The 15,000-nt window shown below is 36.0% G+C and overlaps 1 protein-coding gene across 1 annotated transcript in view; it reads right to left on the bottom strand.

Annotated features, from left to right (window-relative positions):
• Positions 1-15,000, bottom strand: part of LOC143036043 (hemicentin-1-like) — a 135,794-nt gene that overhangs the window by 1,989 nt on the left and 118,805 nt on the right. The window contains exon 5 of the mRNA XM_076203298.1: positions 112-223. Coding sequence (XP_076059413.1) covers positions 112-223 — 112 coding nt within the window. The remainder of the gene's footprint in view (positions 1-111; positions 224-15,000) is intronic.

Below are 15,000 nucleotides of genomic sequence, written 5' to 3' on the forward strand. Positions count from 1 at the left end.
CGTGTATGTATGACTCTTCCTCTGGGTCATGTATGCATGTGTATATTCATGTTTGCATATGTATGTATATTGCATAAGCATGTGTATATACAGAAGATAGTGTTTTCTTACCAGTATAATGGAATGGGAACATGTTCTGCTACATTGGTAGTGCAAGAAACGTTGATGGTGTTACCAGAACTCGTATGGATATCTCGGCTTCCTTCAATTACTCCCACGGGATCTAAAAGAAAAAAAAAAGTAAATTTTTAGTAATATGCAAAAATGGTGGTCATAAATTAGCACTAAGGAGCTGTAGAGATGCCTTGCACGTTTGTACGCTCGGAAGCATACACACATACGGATACATATGCACACACACACACACACACACACACACACACACACACACACACACACACACACACACACACACACACACACACACACACACACACACACACACACACACACACAAATGCACACACAAACAAACATTTACACACACACGTGCACACACACACGCACGCATACATGTACGTAGTTTTTCCTTACATTTTCCAGTCTTTCCTTCATTTCCTATTCTTTTCCACTTTGAAAATCTAATCTTCACTTATTAGTGCGGTTCATGCAACATACTTTGGCGGTATCATTTTTCTTTTTTTGCCTACCTGGTATGCATCTTTCTTTTCCCAGAAGATGGTCTGTGAGGAATGCGTAAACTATTCTATTATTAGACCCAAGTTTTTATTATCATTATTTTTCTTTTACAGATTGCTGTATCATCATGCCGTTGCACTTTACCTTTTCTTGCCACTATAAGAAAATTTTATGCAGAGGAAGGGTCATATCATCATTAAATGCAAAAAAAATTCAGTGTCATTTTTTTATTTCAGTAAGGTTGATATGTACAACCTGTAGGAAATATGTCTACCATACCTCGCAGTTAACAGTGTTTTAATTTTCCAATATCTATCTTTAGACTTTGATTCTAAAACATTTCTATCATCTCTAAATAAGTGTTGCAATGAAACAAACACGTTTTTGAGCCCTTATTTCAGTATAGTTGTTATGTGCAACCTGTAGGAAATATGTCTACCATACCTCGCAGTTAACAATGTTTTAATTTTCCAATATCTATCTTTAGACTTTGATTCTAAAATATTTCTATCATCTCTAAATAAGTGTTGCAATGAAACAAACACGTTTTTGAACCCTGTCCTGGAGCATTTTTACGGAAGTGTCTATTCTATAACGTGAACAAAACGGTTCTCCGTTTTCCACAAAACAGGCAATAGGTCACACGAACGCAACGGATCTAAAAGGCATACCACGGGGACCATGAGAGGCTTATAGGAGGTTGGAGACAGAGAAACAAAAATGAATGAAAGAGAAAACCGAAAAGGGACGAAAGAATTTCAAGGCTGACTTGCTTCTGGAGATGTCGGAATAAGAGGAAACAGAGAGTAAAGGGGAGGGGATCTATGAGAAAGAGGAGGGGTCTGGTATTAATATTTGTTAAGGGTGGTAATGGAATAGAGAAAAAGAAAATGGAAAGCAATAGAGAAAAAGAAAATGGAAAGCAATCGCGGTTGATAATGGAAATCAAGGGTGGGAAGGAAAGAAGAGAGGGGAGGATAAGAGGAGAAATAAAGAGGAGGTAAGGAAACAAGAGAGGGGAAGATAAGAGGAGAAATAAAGAGGAGGTGGGACGCGAATTTAGGAGCGTTTGGGAAGGGAAAGGCTTAGGAAAGGGTAAAAGAAAGGGAGGGAATACATGGAGGAGAGAAGGAAATAGAAAGAGAAAAAAAAGTGATATCATAAGGATTATGGAACGCTACGGGGTTAGGAAAAAATACATACCAAGGCTTTTTCCCCCTTACAAGGGAGGTAGCCAAAAAGGAAAAGGCATAAAATCATTTCCACCCATTCCATCCCTGAATACACTCCACACCCCTCCACCCTCCCTCTTATCTGAGCACCTCCTGGATGACGGGTCATCCCTGCACCTTGTCCACTGCCCTGGGTCAGAAGCAGTGTCGCCAGACACAGCACATTCACAGCAAGGCCGCTTCATTAAATCGGCGACCACCCCTCTCCGTCCCCCCATTGCATAAAAGGAGAAGACGGGGAGAAATCCCTTCGGGCTGCGTCAAATTTTGCTCACACATACTAGAAAAAATAATGAAAAGAAGGAAGAAGTCTAGTAAAGGAGGGAATACATAGAGGAGAAGAAGGGAATAGAAAGAGAAGAAAAAAGTTATATCATAAGGATTATGAAACACTACGGGGTTAGGAAAAAAGAATGCAAAAATACGAAAAAAGAAGAAATCTAGTAATAAAAAAGAAAAGAAATGAGAAAGATAAAGAGATACTTGTGATATAAAGAGTATAAACAAGAATGAGAAGAAGGAGAAAAAGGAGGAGGAGGAGGAGGAACAGAAAGAGGAGTAGGAGGAAGAAGAGGATAAAGAGGAATAAACTAGAAAAAAGAAAGGAGAAAAATAAGTGAAAAAAGACGAATAAAGAGACAAGAAGAACAAGAAATTTAGGAATAGAAAGTAGAAGAAGAAATGAAAAAAAGTAGGAAAGTAAAGAGAAAAATAAAAGGAAGAAGAGGAGAAAGAAGATTGAATTAGACAAATGTAAGAGGAGAAAAATAAATGAAAAAAGGAAGACAAATAAAGAAACAAGAAGAAAAAGAAATTTAGGAATAGAAAGTAGAAGAAGAAATGAGAAGAAAAAGAAAGCAGGGAATAAAGAGAGAAATAAAAGAAAGAAGACGGGAAGGAGGAATAAAGGGAGAGAAATGAAAAAGAGAAGGGGAAGAAAGCTTGAAGGAAGAGATAGATAAGTATTTGGAACAGGAAGAGGGGGAGAAGGAGAATGAAGAATGAGATGATGATAAGAAAGGGGGAAAGTACTAGGAAAATGAGGAGAAAGAGAAGGAAGAATGAGACGATGATAAGAAAGGGAAGGAGGAGCAGGAGAGTAGGAAGAGTAGAATAGGAAGATGAGAAGAAAGAATAGGAAGAAGAGGAGGAGAGATAGGAGGAAGAGGAAAGAGAAGAAGGGGCAAAGAAAAGGGGAGAACAGGAGAAGGAGGAAAAGGAGGAGGAGGAGGAGAAGGAGGAGGAGGAGGAGGAGGAGGATAAGGAGGATGAAGAGAGGGGGAGAAATGTTCCGAAGAGAATCAAGTTTACTGTGAACTTCTCATTCATGCATCGCTATAAAATCAATAATCCGTTTGTGTGGCAACAGAAAATGTTGAACATAAATTCTTAACATAATTAACTCTCCAATGAAATTAAAAGAGAAAGTAAGAGAAGGAAAGGGAATATACAAATGTGCACTAGCCAAGAAATTCATAACGTGTTTGCCTGGCAACAGGAAACATTGAACAGAAGAGATTGACATAATAATCGAAATTCAAAAGAAAGCGAATACACCATTCATATTCTTGATGTCTTCAGCTAAACAAGGAAAATTAATCTGTTGTCGATTCAGAAAAAAAAATCGAAAGAAATCATTTGCAGCTTCAATGGAAATCATATGTAAACGCAAGAAAAATAAAATAAAAAGTGGAAACATTCCAAGAAAGTAGACGAGGCAATTAGGGAGCGATGGCTGGCTGACAGGAGAGTAGGGCTGACAATTGACCTCGAATAAAACTGTACGTCGTGACTGAGTGAAACAAAGTGAATATATAGTCCTGAACAGAGACTCCATTGAACATAGGTGCTGAAAAATCCAATGGACGAGTCAATGGCGAGGACCAGAAATAAAAGGAGAATGGAGAAATGAAACATAAAAATGACACCGTGGAAATAAATGGCAAGAAGAAAAATATGCGCGTAGGACGAGGCTGAAAAGACGAGAGAGAGGCCGAGGCACCGAGCAAATGGTGACATACAAGAAACAAAAGCCCATTGACGAAACGAAGGAGAAACATGAAATCGCCATTATGAACAAACGGAATTAATTCAGAAAGGGAGGAAATCGATGTTGCTTAGAATTTGGCATCAGATTTCCAAGAGAAGCGTAATTTCAACAAGAGGAAATAAAAAGTGATGATTACAATTATTTAAAAAGAGAAAAAAAAATGAAAAGAGGAAGAATACATTGGGATTTCCATGACAGAAAAGTATGTCAAATAACTCAACATGTGTTAAAGTTTAATTTATTGCGATGCCTTCCTGTCAACATCGCTATACAATTTTATCTGTCTTATGTTAGGGTCTAAATTATATATATATTTTTTTTCCAAATAGTACACAAATTATTTATTCTACTTCCGGATATTTCCATTAGCTGAATGAAGTCGTCTGTGATGGACAAAATTAATACTGTATCGTGGTCGCTAAGGAGCTTCATCTTCTCTTTCTCCTTCTATGGAAAAATTATCTTAAAGACTTATTGATTTTAGATATAAACTTATAAAGAAAAACAAAAATGGAGTAGTCAACTTTAAGAGTTGCAGTATCATGTTGTATGCGAAACAAGACAGGTTCATTAAGTTCTACCGAATTAAATATTCAGCTAACTTTGAACGTAAGTGGAAAATAATCATAAATTGAGAGGTTAAATATTTCAGCCTCAGCCAAATAATTTCCACAAGACTTCGTCTTTCTATTGAAAAGAGGAACAGGTTAAAAGTGAAGCGATGAAAAATTCGCAACAACAAAGCAAAAAACTTTTAGCATTGTTGTGAAAAAGATGGTAACATAGGAAATTCATTGAATGTGGTTTTCCAAGAGAACTGACGAGTATGTGAAATAATGTAAAGTATATTCTATTTTATTTTATATTTGCTACTAAAAACTATGGGGAAATTAAACAGCTTGACTACATACGGAACAAATGGTGGTAACATAGGTGGTAACATAGGAGATTCATAGAATGTGGTTTTCCAAGAGAACTGACGAGTATGTGAAATAATGTAAAGTATATTTTATTTTATTTTATATTTGCTATTAAAAACTACGGGGAAATTAAACAGCTTGACTACATACGGAATAATTGGAAGGGTTTTACTTGGAATGAAAGAGATTAATCGAGATGGGTCTAGAGGGTATTAAAATATTTAAGATGGATTGGAGAAGCAATGTTAAAAAAATCTATTATGAAAGGTGTTTCAACTCATATTACTAGAGAGTTTGAATATCGTTGTATAAAGAAAAATTAGTGATGTGAAATATTCTTCACTAAAATGTTTAGAAATGACGTTAGCTTTCTTGGAAGCTAAAAGATAAATCACAAACCTCAAAAGGTGATGAAATATCAATTAAATTACCAAAAACGTGAACCAGTTAGGAGCAAGGTTAATGTTGAATGTCAGTCATAATGAAAATATTTTGATGATCAGTGTTTTGAAAAGGATGATGAAATAGATATTTCTCATGACAACAAAGAGAGTATAAGAAAAATGGCAGTCTTTATTTCAAAAGAGAAAATTGCACTGAAGAATAAACAGAAAACTAATCAACTGTATTTGAGTAGAGCTCATTTTGAAATGATGCTTGATTGGTAACTTCATCAAAAGATCTTATCCGATAAAGATAACGCTAGTAATATCAATAGGGTGCTCATGTAGGACTAAGTTGCAGTAGAAAGGTCAATTTAACTTGAAGCTAGCATGAATGAGTTTGATTAAAATCTCCTGTAACCCTAAGTTCAAATAAAGCCACCAGAGTTCTAGTATGTTTAACAGGGACTGTTTTTTTTTTTTTTTTTTTAGCTAACCACTATTCAGAGTTTTTTTCTTCATGAAAGTGGCAGTTGCCGACAAGACTGTCGAGTTATACACCATATGAGGACGGAGCCTTATTTGTGCGACGTTCTTTAAAAAGCTGTAATAAGCGAAACGTCGTACAAATAAAGGCTCTGTCCTCATATGGTGTTTAACTATTCAGAGATCTCCTTATTCTGATTAAAATCATCAGGTGTTAGCCGATCCATATTTCCATATATTAATATAAAGTTCATGTACTTTAACACTCAATATTTAAAAATGATAAAACTAATATCATGAATTAATATAAATCTCACATACTTTTATAGACCAAGTGAAAGTATAAATTTTTTTATCAGGAAATTCATCAGTTGTTATGAATCAAACTAAGTGCTAGCCTAGATAAAGGATCAATTCAGAATGTGCGACAGTGTTTCATATCTTAATTAGAATGAACTTTATTTTGAAAATATCTTATACCTAACCCACTAGTATAAGAAAACATTATCTAATTCAGTGTTGAGGGCTTAGGATCTAAGACACGAAGATACATAATATATTCTTGCAAACTCTCATGATATATCATGACTATGTAAATGTAATTTTAAATTTTGAATAAGTTATGATCTTTTGAATGAATAACTCTCTCATGATAAAACAAACGAACAGTACAACAATAACAGTAAAATATTTTTGCACAGTTTTAGCATATCACGTGTTAGGTTTGGATACTTACAGTAGAACAAAGTATAGAGGGGAATTTCTCAAATATACCACCAAGTTTGTGCTCTTCCAAAAGCTGATATTCTCCTGACACAGAATGAAATCTGTTGGCGATTCTAACACATCAGAGGACTTAGTTGGGATTTAATTACATTAATATGGGGACAGTCCTTCACCTGAATGAAGTCGTGTTTTATAATTCAGGATTAAATCTGTGAAGAACACCACGTGGTTTACAATAAGTAACCTTCTGTGATCCAACTCACACAGTCGTTTCACAAACTCGAGACTGGATCAGGAAGATTAAATCACAGACGAAATGAATTTCACATTTGAATAATTAGGCTTTCGAGACATATCTAAACGTTTATCAGATGTTGATAAAAATAATCTTGATATGAAACATAATTGATTTTCCGATTTTAAGAATAATATTTTGGGATTTTGCAAATGAATGAAAAATAGTTATATAAGACTTTTTGCTCTGGTTATCCCAAGTTGTATGATGTAATGAACAAATTTGTTTGATTTTGGAAAACTAAAAAGTTCTCCGTTATGTTAAAGAAAAATTGCATTCTCTCGATCATCTGTTCCAATAAGGTGACGTATTCGACTCATTCCATTCTTATTGATAATAGACAGTTTTATTTCCCATGAAGAATATCATCGTATTTATTAAGCAAGTTCCTATCCATATGCAAGTAATAATATGAGGAATGAATGATGTATATGGAACTGGTAATTAGATTACACAAAGTGTTCTCTCACTGCAACCGAATTCATCACTTGCTCTATGTTCAAACAGTAGGGCGCATATGAGTTATCGGTTATCAATAGAGGAATGGAACAGCTACCACACAATGAATGAAAAGAAAAATTATTTGTTGAAGGCAATATAACCTTGTAACTGAAGCGGTTATTTGGAGTTAGAAAATAAGCATCAAACCTTGGTATATAGCAATATGATATGGAAAAGTTTAGCTATGATTTTCTTGCATTTCCTTAGAGAGATCAAGTCAAGTGGCAACCGGTTATAAGTCTAGAAATAAGACCTTGACTTTTGTGGTCATTGACCTAGATCAAAGACTATGGCACAAGCGCGCACACACACACACACACACACACACACACACACACACACACACACACACACACACACACACACACACACACACACACACACACACACACACACACACACACACACTAACACTAACACACACAGACACACACACACACACACACACACACACACACACACACACACACACACACACACACACACACACACACACACACACACACACACACTAAAAGATAAACAGGAAATACTTAAATTACGTCAATGTAACAGAGAATACATACATACATACATACATACATACATACATACATACATACATACATACATACATACATACATACATACATACATACATACATACATACATACATACATACATACATACATACATACATACATACATACATACATACATACATACATATGTACATACATACATACATACATACACCAAAGACTTTTTTTTCCTTACACGGGAGGTGGCCAAAAGGCATAGCATAGAAACCACTCCCACCCATTCCATTCCCTATTTACTCCACTCCCCTCAACCTTCTTCCCTCCCTCTCATCTTGGCACCTCATGGATGACGGATCATCCCTGCATCCTACACACTGACCTGGGTCAGAAGCAGTGTCGTAAGACAAAACACATACACAGCAAGGCCGCTTCATGAATTCGGCGACCCCCCCCTCTCCGTCCCCTCATGCAGAAAAGGAGAAAACGGGGAGAAATCCCCTCGGGCTACGTCAATTTTTTTCTCGACCCCATCCCCCATGCCCCACCCTCTCATACATCACAACATCATCCATGCACAACCATTTCCATTCACCTCTATATTCTGTCCTCTCCCTTCCTTCCTCATCAGACATTCCCAATTTACCCCATCCTTCCATCTCATCCAACTCATATTCACTCCTTCCACCTCTGCCCTCCACACCTCTTTTACTAATATTTCTTCACTCATTCTTCCCATGTGTCCAAACTATCCTAATACTCTTTCATCAACCCCTCCCAACTCCCTTTCTACCCCTGTTCTCCTCCTCACCTCCTCATTTCTCACTCTATCTAACCTAGTAACCCCTATCATACATCTCAGATATTTCATCTCAAACACATTCAAATTCCTTCTCTCTTCCTCCCTTATGTTCATTTTTTCTGCCCCATACAGTGCTGTCGGCACAATCACTCCTTCGTATAACCTCCTCTTAGCATCCATTCCCAAATGTTTATTTCTTATTACTCTTTTTAATTCATCAAGGCATTTACTCGCTTCTCCCAACCTACATTCTACCTCCACCCCCCACCCCTCCCTTCCCTGCCACATTTGCACCCAAGTATCTAAAACTATCCACTTCCTCCAGTCTCTCTCTCTTAATACTTACTTCTAGTCTGCTGCCACTCACTCCCCTTGTACATATTATCGCCTTACTTTTGCCCACATTTATCTTCAGCTTCCTTCTTTCACGCACCTTCTCTAACTCTGTCACTAACTTCCTCAATCCCTCCTCTGATCCTGCTATAAGCACAGTGTCGTCAGCAAACAACAACTGGCTTATTTTTCACTTTTCTCCATTTTCTTTAACTATCTCCAACCCCTGACCCACTAACCTTGCATTTACCTCTCGCACTACCCCATCCATGTAAAGATTAGCCAGGACGACATAACATATCCTTGACGAAGTCCTTCCTTTACCTCAAACCATTCACTCTCTCCATTTCTAATCCTAACACAAGCTCAACTACTCTCGTAAAAACTCCTGACTGCTCTTAACATCTTTCCTCCTATCCCATATATCTGTAATACCTCCCACAGTGTCTTCCTGTCTACCCTGTCGTAAGCCTTTTCCAAATCCATAAAAGCCCATAAGACATCTTTACCTTTTCCTATAGCTTTCTCACATATCTGTCTTAACACAAAAATCTGATCTACACGACCCCTGCCTGTCCTAGAAGCACACTGTTCTTTCCAAATACTCTGTTCCTCTCCTAATCCTCTCAATCAAAACCCTCCCATAAGCCTTCCCAACTACACTCAACAAACTGATCCCTCTGAAACTACTACACTCACACTTGCCCCACTTTCCCTTGTAGGGTGTAACTATACAGACACTCCTCCAGTCCTCCGGAACTCTACTCTCTCCTAAAAAAACATTAGATAACCCCACCAGCCAGTCCACCATAACTATACCTCCTTTCTGCAGACATTCTGCATGGCATCCATCCAACCCAGGTGCCTTACCTGCTCTCATCATCTTGATAGCTACTTTCACTTCATCTTTCCCTATTTCTTTTCAATTTTCCTCACTCATCATAGTCATCATCTTAGCGCTTCCCACTGCAACTACCTTTCCCTCCCTATTCCCCTTTACATTTAGCAATTCCCTAAAATACTTTGCTCACCTTCCTCTCACTGCCTTCTCTTCCATTATCATCTCTCCATTTGCACCTTATAGCTTTTCTTCCCTACTTCACGTCCTCTTCCTCTTTTAGTTCTTTTCCAAAACATCTTTTTATTACGTTCAATTTTTTCTGTTATACTCTCACCCAATTTCACATCTGCTCTCCTCTTTGCCTCCTTTATCTTTTGCTTAACTTCTCTTCTCTTTATTTTGCACCTCTCATACGATTCCCTCGTCCTAATTTGTAGCCAATCTATGAAAGCCCGCTTCTTCTCTTCTACGCCCTTCTATTATTCCTCATTCCACCACTTACTACTCTTATTCTATTTTTTCCCGCCCTCATTGTTCAACACACCATCTTTGCACACCTTATGACTCCCTCCTTGAACCATTCCCATTCCTCCTCCACTCCTAGTTCTACTCTATCCCTCACTCACCCCCACTCCTCTCTCAGCTTCTTCTTATACTCTTTCTCCCTTTCTTTCTCATTTAAGCAGTTCACTCCAAGTACCTCACTACCTACTACCCTTTTCCTCTTTCTCCATCTATTCTCCACTCTCAATTTACTTTCCACCAGAAAATGATCTGATATTCCCCCACTCTCTCCCCATAGAACATGTACATCTTCAACTCTTCCTACCATACTCCCGGTTACCACTACATAGTCCATTAACGCTCTATCTGCCACTCTTCCATCCACCAGCCTCTCCCATGTGTCCTTATTCTCGGCTTTCTTCCTAAACACTGTGTTTGCTATTATCAACTCTCGAGACACATCTCCACCATCAATTCTTCACTACGAATTTTACCTGGAACTCCATACTTCCCAATCACTTCGTCTATTGGTTCATTTCCTACCCTAGCATTAGGGTCTTCAAATACAAGTACATTGTCATTTCTCCCTAATACACAGAAGATATAGAAATGGCAGATATTATGAACAAACATTTAAAATCTGTATTCACCAAAGAAGAAAATAAAATCAACAAAACTATAATTAAAGAATTGAAGATTTCCTCCAATGAAGAAATTAAATAGTACTCAGAATGAAATAAGGAATCAAATATTAATTAAAGCTTGACGTTATCAAGTCACATGGCCCGGACGGAGTTGTAAATTAGATACTAAAGGAATGTATAGACGAACTAACAGGAAAAATATACAAAATAATTGAAAACTCACTCAAAGAAAGAAAACTACCAGGAAACTGGAAAAATTTCGATATAGAGCCAATATATATGGGGGGGGGGGATAAGGAAGACCCAACAAATTATCGACCGGTGTCCCTAAAAGTACAATAGTTAAAATTTGTGAGAGACTCATCAAATATAGATGGACAAAATATTTTGAGGAGAATAATATATTGAGCACGAGGCAATTTGGATTCAGACAGGGAAGATCATGTACCACTAATTTGATTTGTTTCTATTTAAGATTGATAGATATATTGTAAGAAAGGGATGCCTGGTTAGACTGTGGCTTCCTGGACCTTCAAAAGGCATTTGATAAGGTACCACACAGAAAATTGCTATATAAACTGGAAACAATAGGAGGCATACATGGAAAACTATTGAATTGGATGTAAGAATAAATAAATCAATAAATAGATAAATAAATAAATAAATAAATAAATAAATGAATGAATGAATAAACAAATAAATAAATAAATAAATAAATAAATAAAATAAAAATAAATAAAGAAATATACAAATAAATAAATAAATAAATAGATAAATAAATAAATAAATAAATAAAATAAAAATAAATAAAGAAATATACAAATGAATAAATAAATAAATAGATAAATAAATAGATAAATAAATAAATAAATAAATAAATAAATAAATAAATAAATAAATAAATAAAATAAATAGATAAATAAATAAATAAATAAATAAATAAATAAATAAACAAATAGATAAGTAAATAGATAAATAAATCAAAATAAATAAATAAATAGATAAATCAAAATAAATAAGTAAATAAAATGAATAGATAAACAAAAACAAAGCTGAATCAAATACCGATATTGGAAAACATCTGTGTAATGACATTTTTGTGAACGAGTAAAGCAAAATATGCTTGTAAATAAATGGATGTCGACTTGTATTTTTACTTTTCGAAGTTCACCTCTCACTTACATAAGGTAGCTGATATTAAAAAAGAAAATATGTGTAAAGTATTTTATCATTCTGAATGTAGTTAAACCAGCTGTCTGTGCTATAGATTTCATTCCAAAGAAGGTTAGGTTATTTATTTTTTTAGAACTGATTACAGCATGAAATACATAAATTAATTCAACAGTATATCAATTATCACTTGTCTCTCAATGTTTTATGGAAACTGATGTTTTTATGTGAATGTGCCGATATATTTCTACTTTTTTTTGCGTTATCCAATTTCAAACAAATCTATTCTATTTGTCGAACGTCATATTTGCCAAAATCTATGAACAGGTGATATTATACAGGGTTAAGCAAATAGTGCGACAAAGTTCAAGAAATGATGCTCGTTTAGACTCGGGATCAAAAATAAAAATCTTGGTATTACAGAAGTCAACTTGAATGATGAAATTTCGGGAATGGGGTAGAAACAGCTTCGAAAGAAGAGTAGTCAGTCGATGGAATGTACTTTGTGCATTACCTGATGAGTTGGAGTAAATTTTCAAATTCTAAGAGCAATTTTGTAGCCAACCAATAAGCTGTAGTGTCTACCAATTGGCTATTCCATTTGCTTGCTGTATTTGGCCATTTAAGTGTATTTTTATATCCCTTTAATTTTTTCTTCAGACCTTGACATTGATAAAATTGTTGCTTGTCGGTGTGTTTTGCCATTTTGATACATTGCGAGAAAAATCATGAGGTAGATTTACATGAATATGACGCTCATTGATGTCTCGTTCTTAATGGTATTTGACACCTCGAGGATCAGCGTTTGAACAGCACTTTTGACTTCCATTACACCGAAAGTCCGAGCAAAAGTGATGTCTCTAGACGTAGGTAAGCGCCTCTATGTGTGAGCTCCTACCATGACATAAACATCACCAAGTGACATTCCTATCATGTATTTTATTCTATATTATTTGTATTAGCACACTGAAGCATAGTCCTCTTTTAAAATACTTAAGAATATTGTGGTAGACAAATTCATAATAAACATACACTTCACATTTTTGCAATGTCATTCAGATGAAGAAAGGTCTCAAAAGAAAAACATTTGATAAATTATAAAATTCAAAGAAGAGATGTAAAAAAAAAAAAAAAGAATTAAGTTGATAAGAATATTCTTTTATACGGTAATTTTCAAATTTAATGGCACAGTGAATATGGAGAATGAGAGGAGAAATGATTTTTGGGTGAAGGATGCAAGGAGAGAAGAATGAGTAAGAGAAGAATAGGAGGATGGAAAGAATTTTTTGGGAATCGAAGAGAGAGAGAGAGAGAGAGAGAGAGAGAGAGAGAGAGAGAGAGAGAGAGAGAGAGAGAGAGAGAGAGAGAGAGAGAGAGAGAGAGAGAGAGAGAGAGAGAGAGAGAGAGAGAGAGAGAGAGAGAGAGAGAGAGAGAGAGAGAGAGAGAGAGAGAGAGAGAGAGAGAGAGAGAGAGAGAGAGAGAGAGAGAGAGAGAGAGAGAGAGAGAGAGAGAGAGAGAGAGAGAGAGAGAGAGAGAGAGAGAGAGAGAGAGAGAGAGAGAGAGAGAGAGAGAGAGAGAGAGAGAGAGAGAGAGAGAGAGAGAGAGAGAGAGAGAGAGATAGAAGGGAGAATGTGTTCAAAGTGCGCAGCAAGCAATATGAAGCAACTCTGAAGTGTGAAGGTGTCTGCTGTCAAAAAGAGTGGTCATGATTTAGGTAAGAAGGTTAGCAAAATTTTGCGAGGAAACAGGCAAAAATATATATATATATATTATTCAGAAAATTTTCATTCAATAAAGTGTATGTGCCTTGGTTAGAGGGCAGGATAGATAAGATGGTGGAGAGGGAGGGATTTAGTGGAAGAAAAGAATGAAATGGAAGGAAGTTAGAGATATGATAGATGTGGGGCAGATCCACTTGCTCGGTTATTTTTACAGTCACGTGGACTTTTTGTATGTGACTTGTGCCTTATTTTGAAATGTATGTACTGTATTCTCTTTCAAAAATATAAAAGTCAAAGTTATGTGGAAACAGAAAACAAACGGAAGATTGTAATGGATATTAAACAACAAAGGAACATTAGAAATTAAAAAAGAATGATAGAAATATTGCTTCAGTAAGAAACACATTAGATTATATGCAAAATATTTTGATTAAGGTTAATAGCATTAATCCTTTGGGCTTAGAATGTTTTCCTCAGCTGAATGGAATAGCTTAGTCACATATAGCTTCAAAATAAGCAAAAAGTTAATTAGAACATTAATGACACTTTTACTGCTGCAGTTCTCTCCAGATAAATTAAATCACTTGACGACAATTTGCATATATTAAATGTATAAAGTACAACCAAGGGATGAAATATAGAGTTCGTAAAGGAAATAATGAATTAAAATGGAACTCAAATTTAATCTCTCAAGATAATGGAGAGTCATTCTAGTGGCCCGTTGCTCTGAGTAAAATGACATGTCCACAACTACATACATACATATACATATACCAAGGGTTTTTCCCCCTTACAAGGGAGGTAGCCAAAAAGGAAAAGGCATAAAATCATTTCCACCCATTCCATCCCTGAATACACTCCACACCCCTCTACCCTCCCTCTTATCTTAGCACCTCCTGGATGACGGGTCATCCCTGCACCTTGTCCACTGCTCTAAAGAAATATTCAATGTGTATTGATTATGGTATGCTTAAGTTTCATATCCCGATAGGCTATAGGAAATGAAAATATATCTAAGCTTAATTAATCATCTGGCGTTTGATAGAACATGACCCTAAATAGGAAAATGATCCAGGAATTCAAAAGAGATTGAGTATCTGAAGCGAAAAAAAAAAAAAAAATCGGGTTGAGTGCCAATAGAGTTATGAGTGGACGTGACGGAGTAATTTGGTCCGTCGAAGCAGTGTGAACATTCCCAAAGATGAAAGAAAATTTATGAGCTCCGCTTGCAGAG

This window comes from Oratosquilla oratoria, chromosome 20, assembly GCF_046742065.1.
Source record: "Oratosquilla oratoria isolate Oo_2021 chromosome 20, ASM4674206v1, whole genome shotgun sequence".
Classification (NCBI taxonomy): domain Eukaryota; kingdom Metazoa; phylum Arthropoda; class Malacostraca; order Stomatopoda; family Squillidae; genus Oratosquilla; species Oratosquilla oratoria.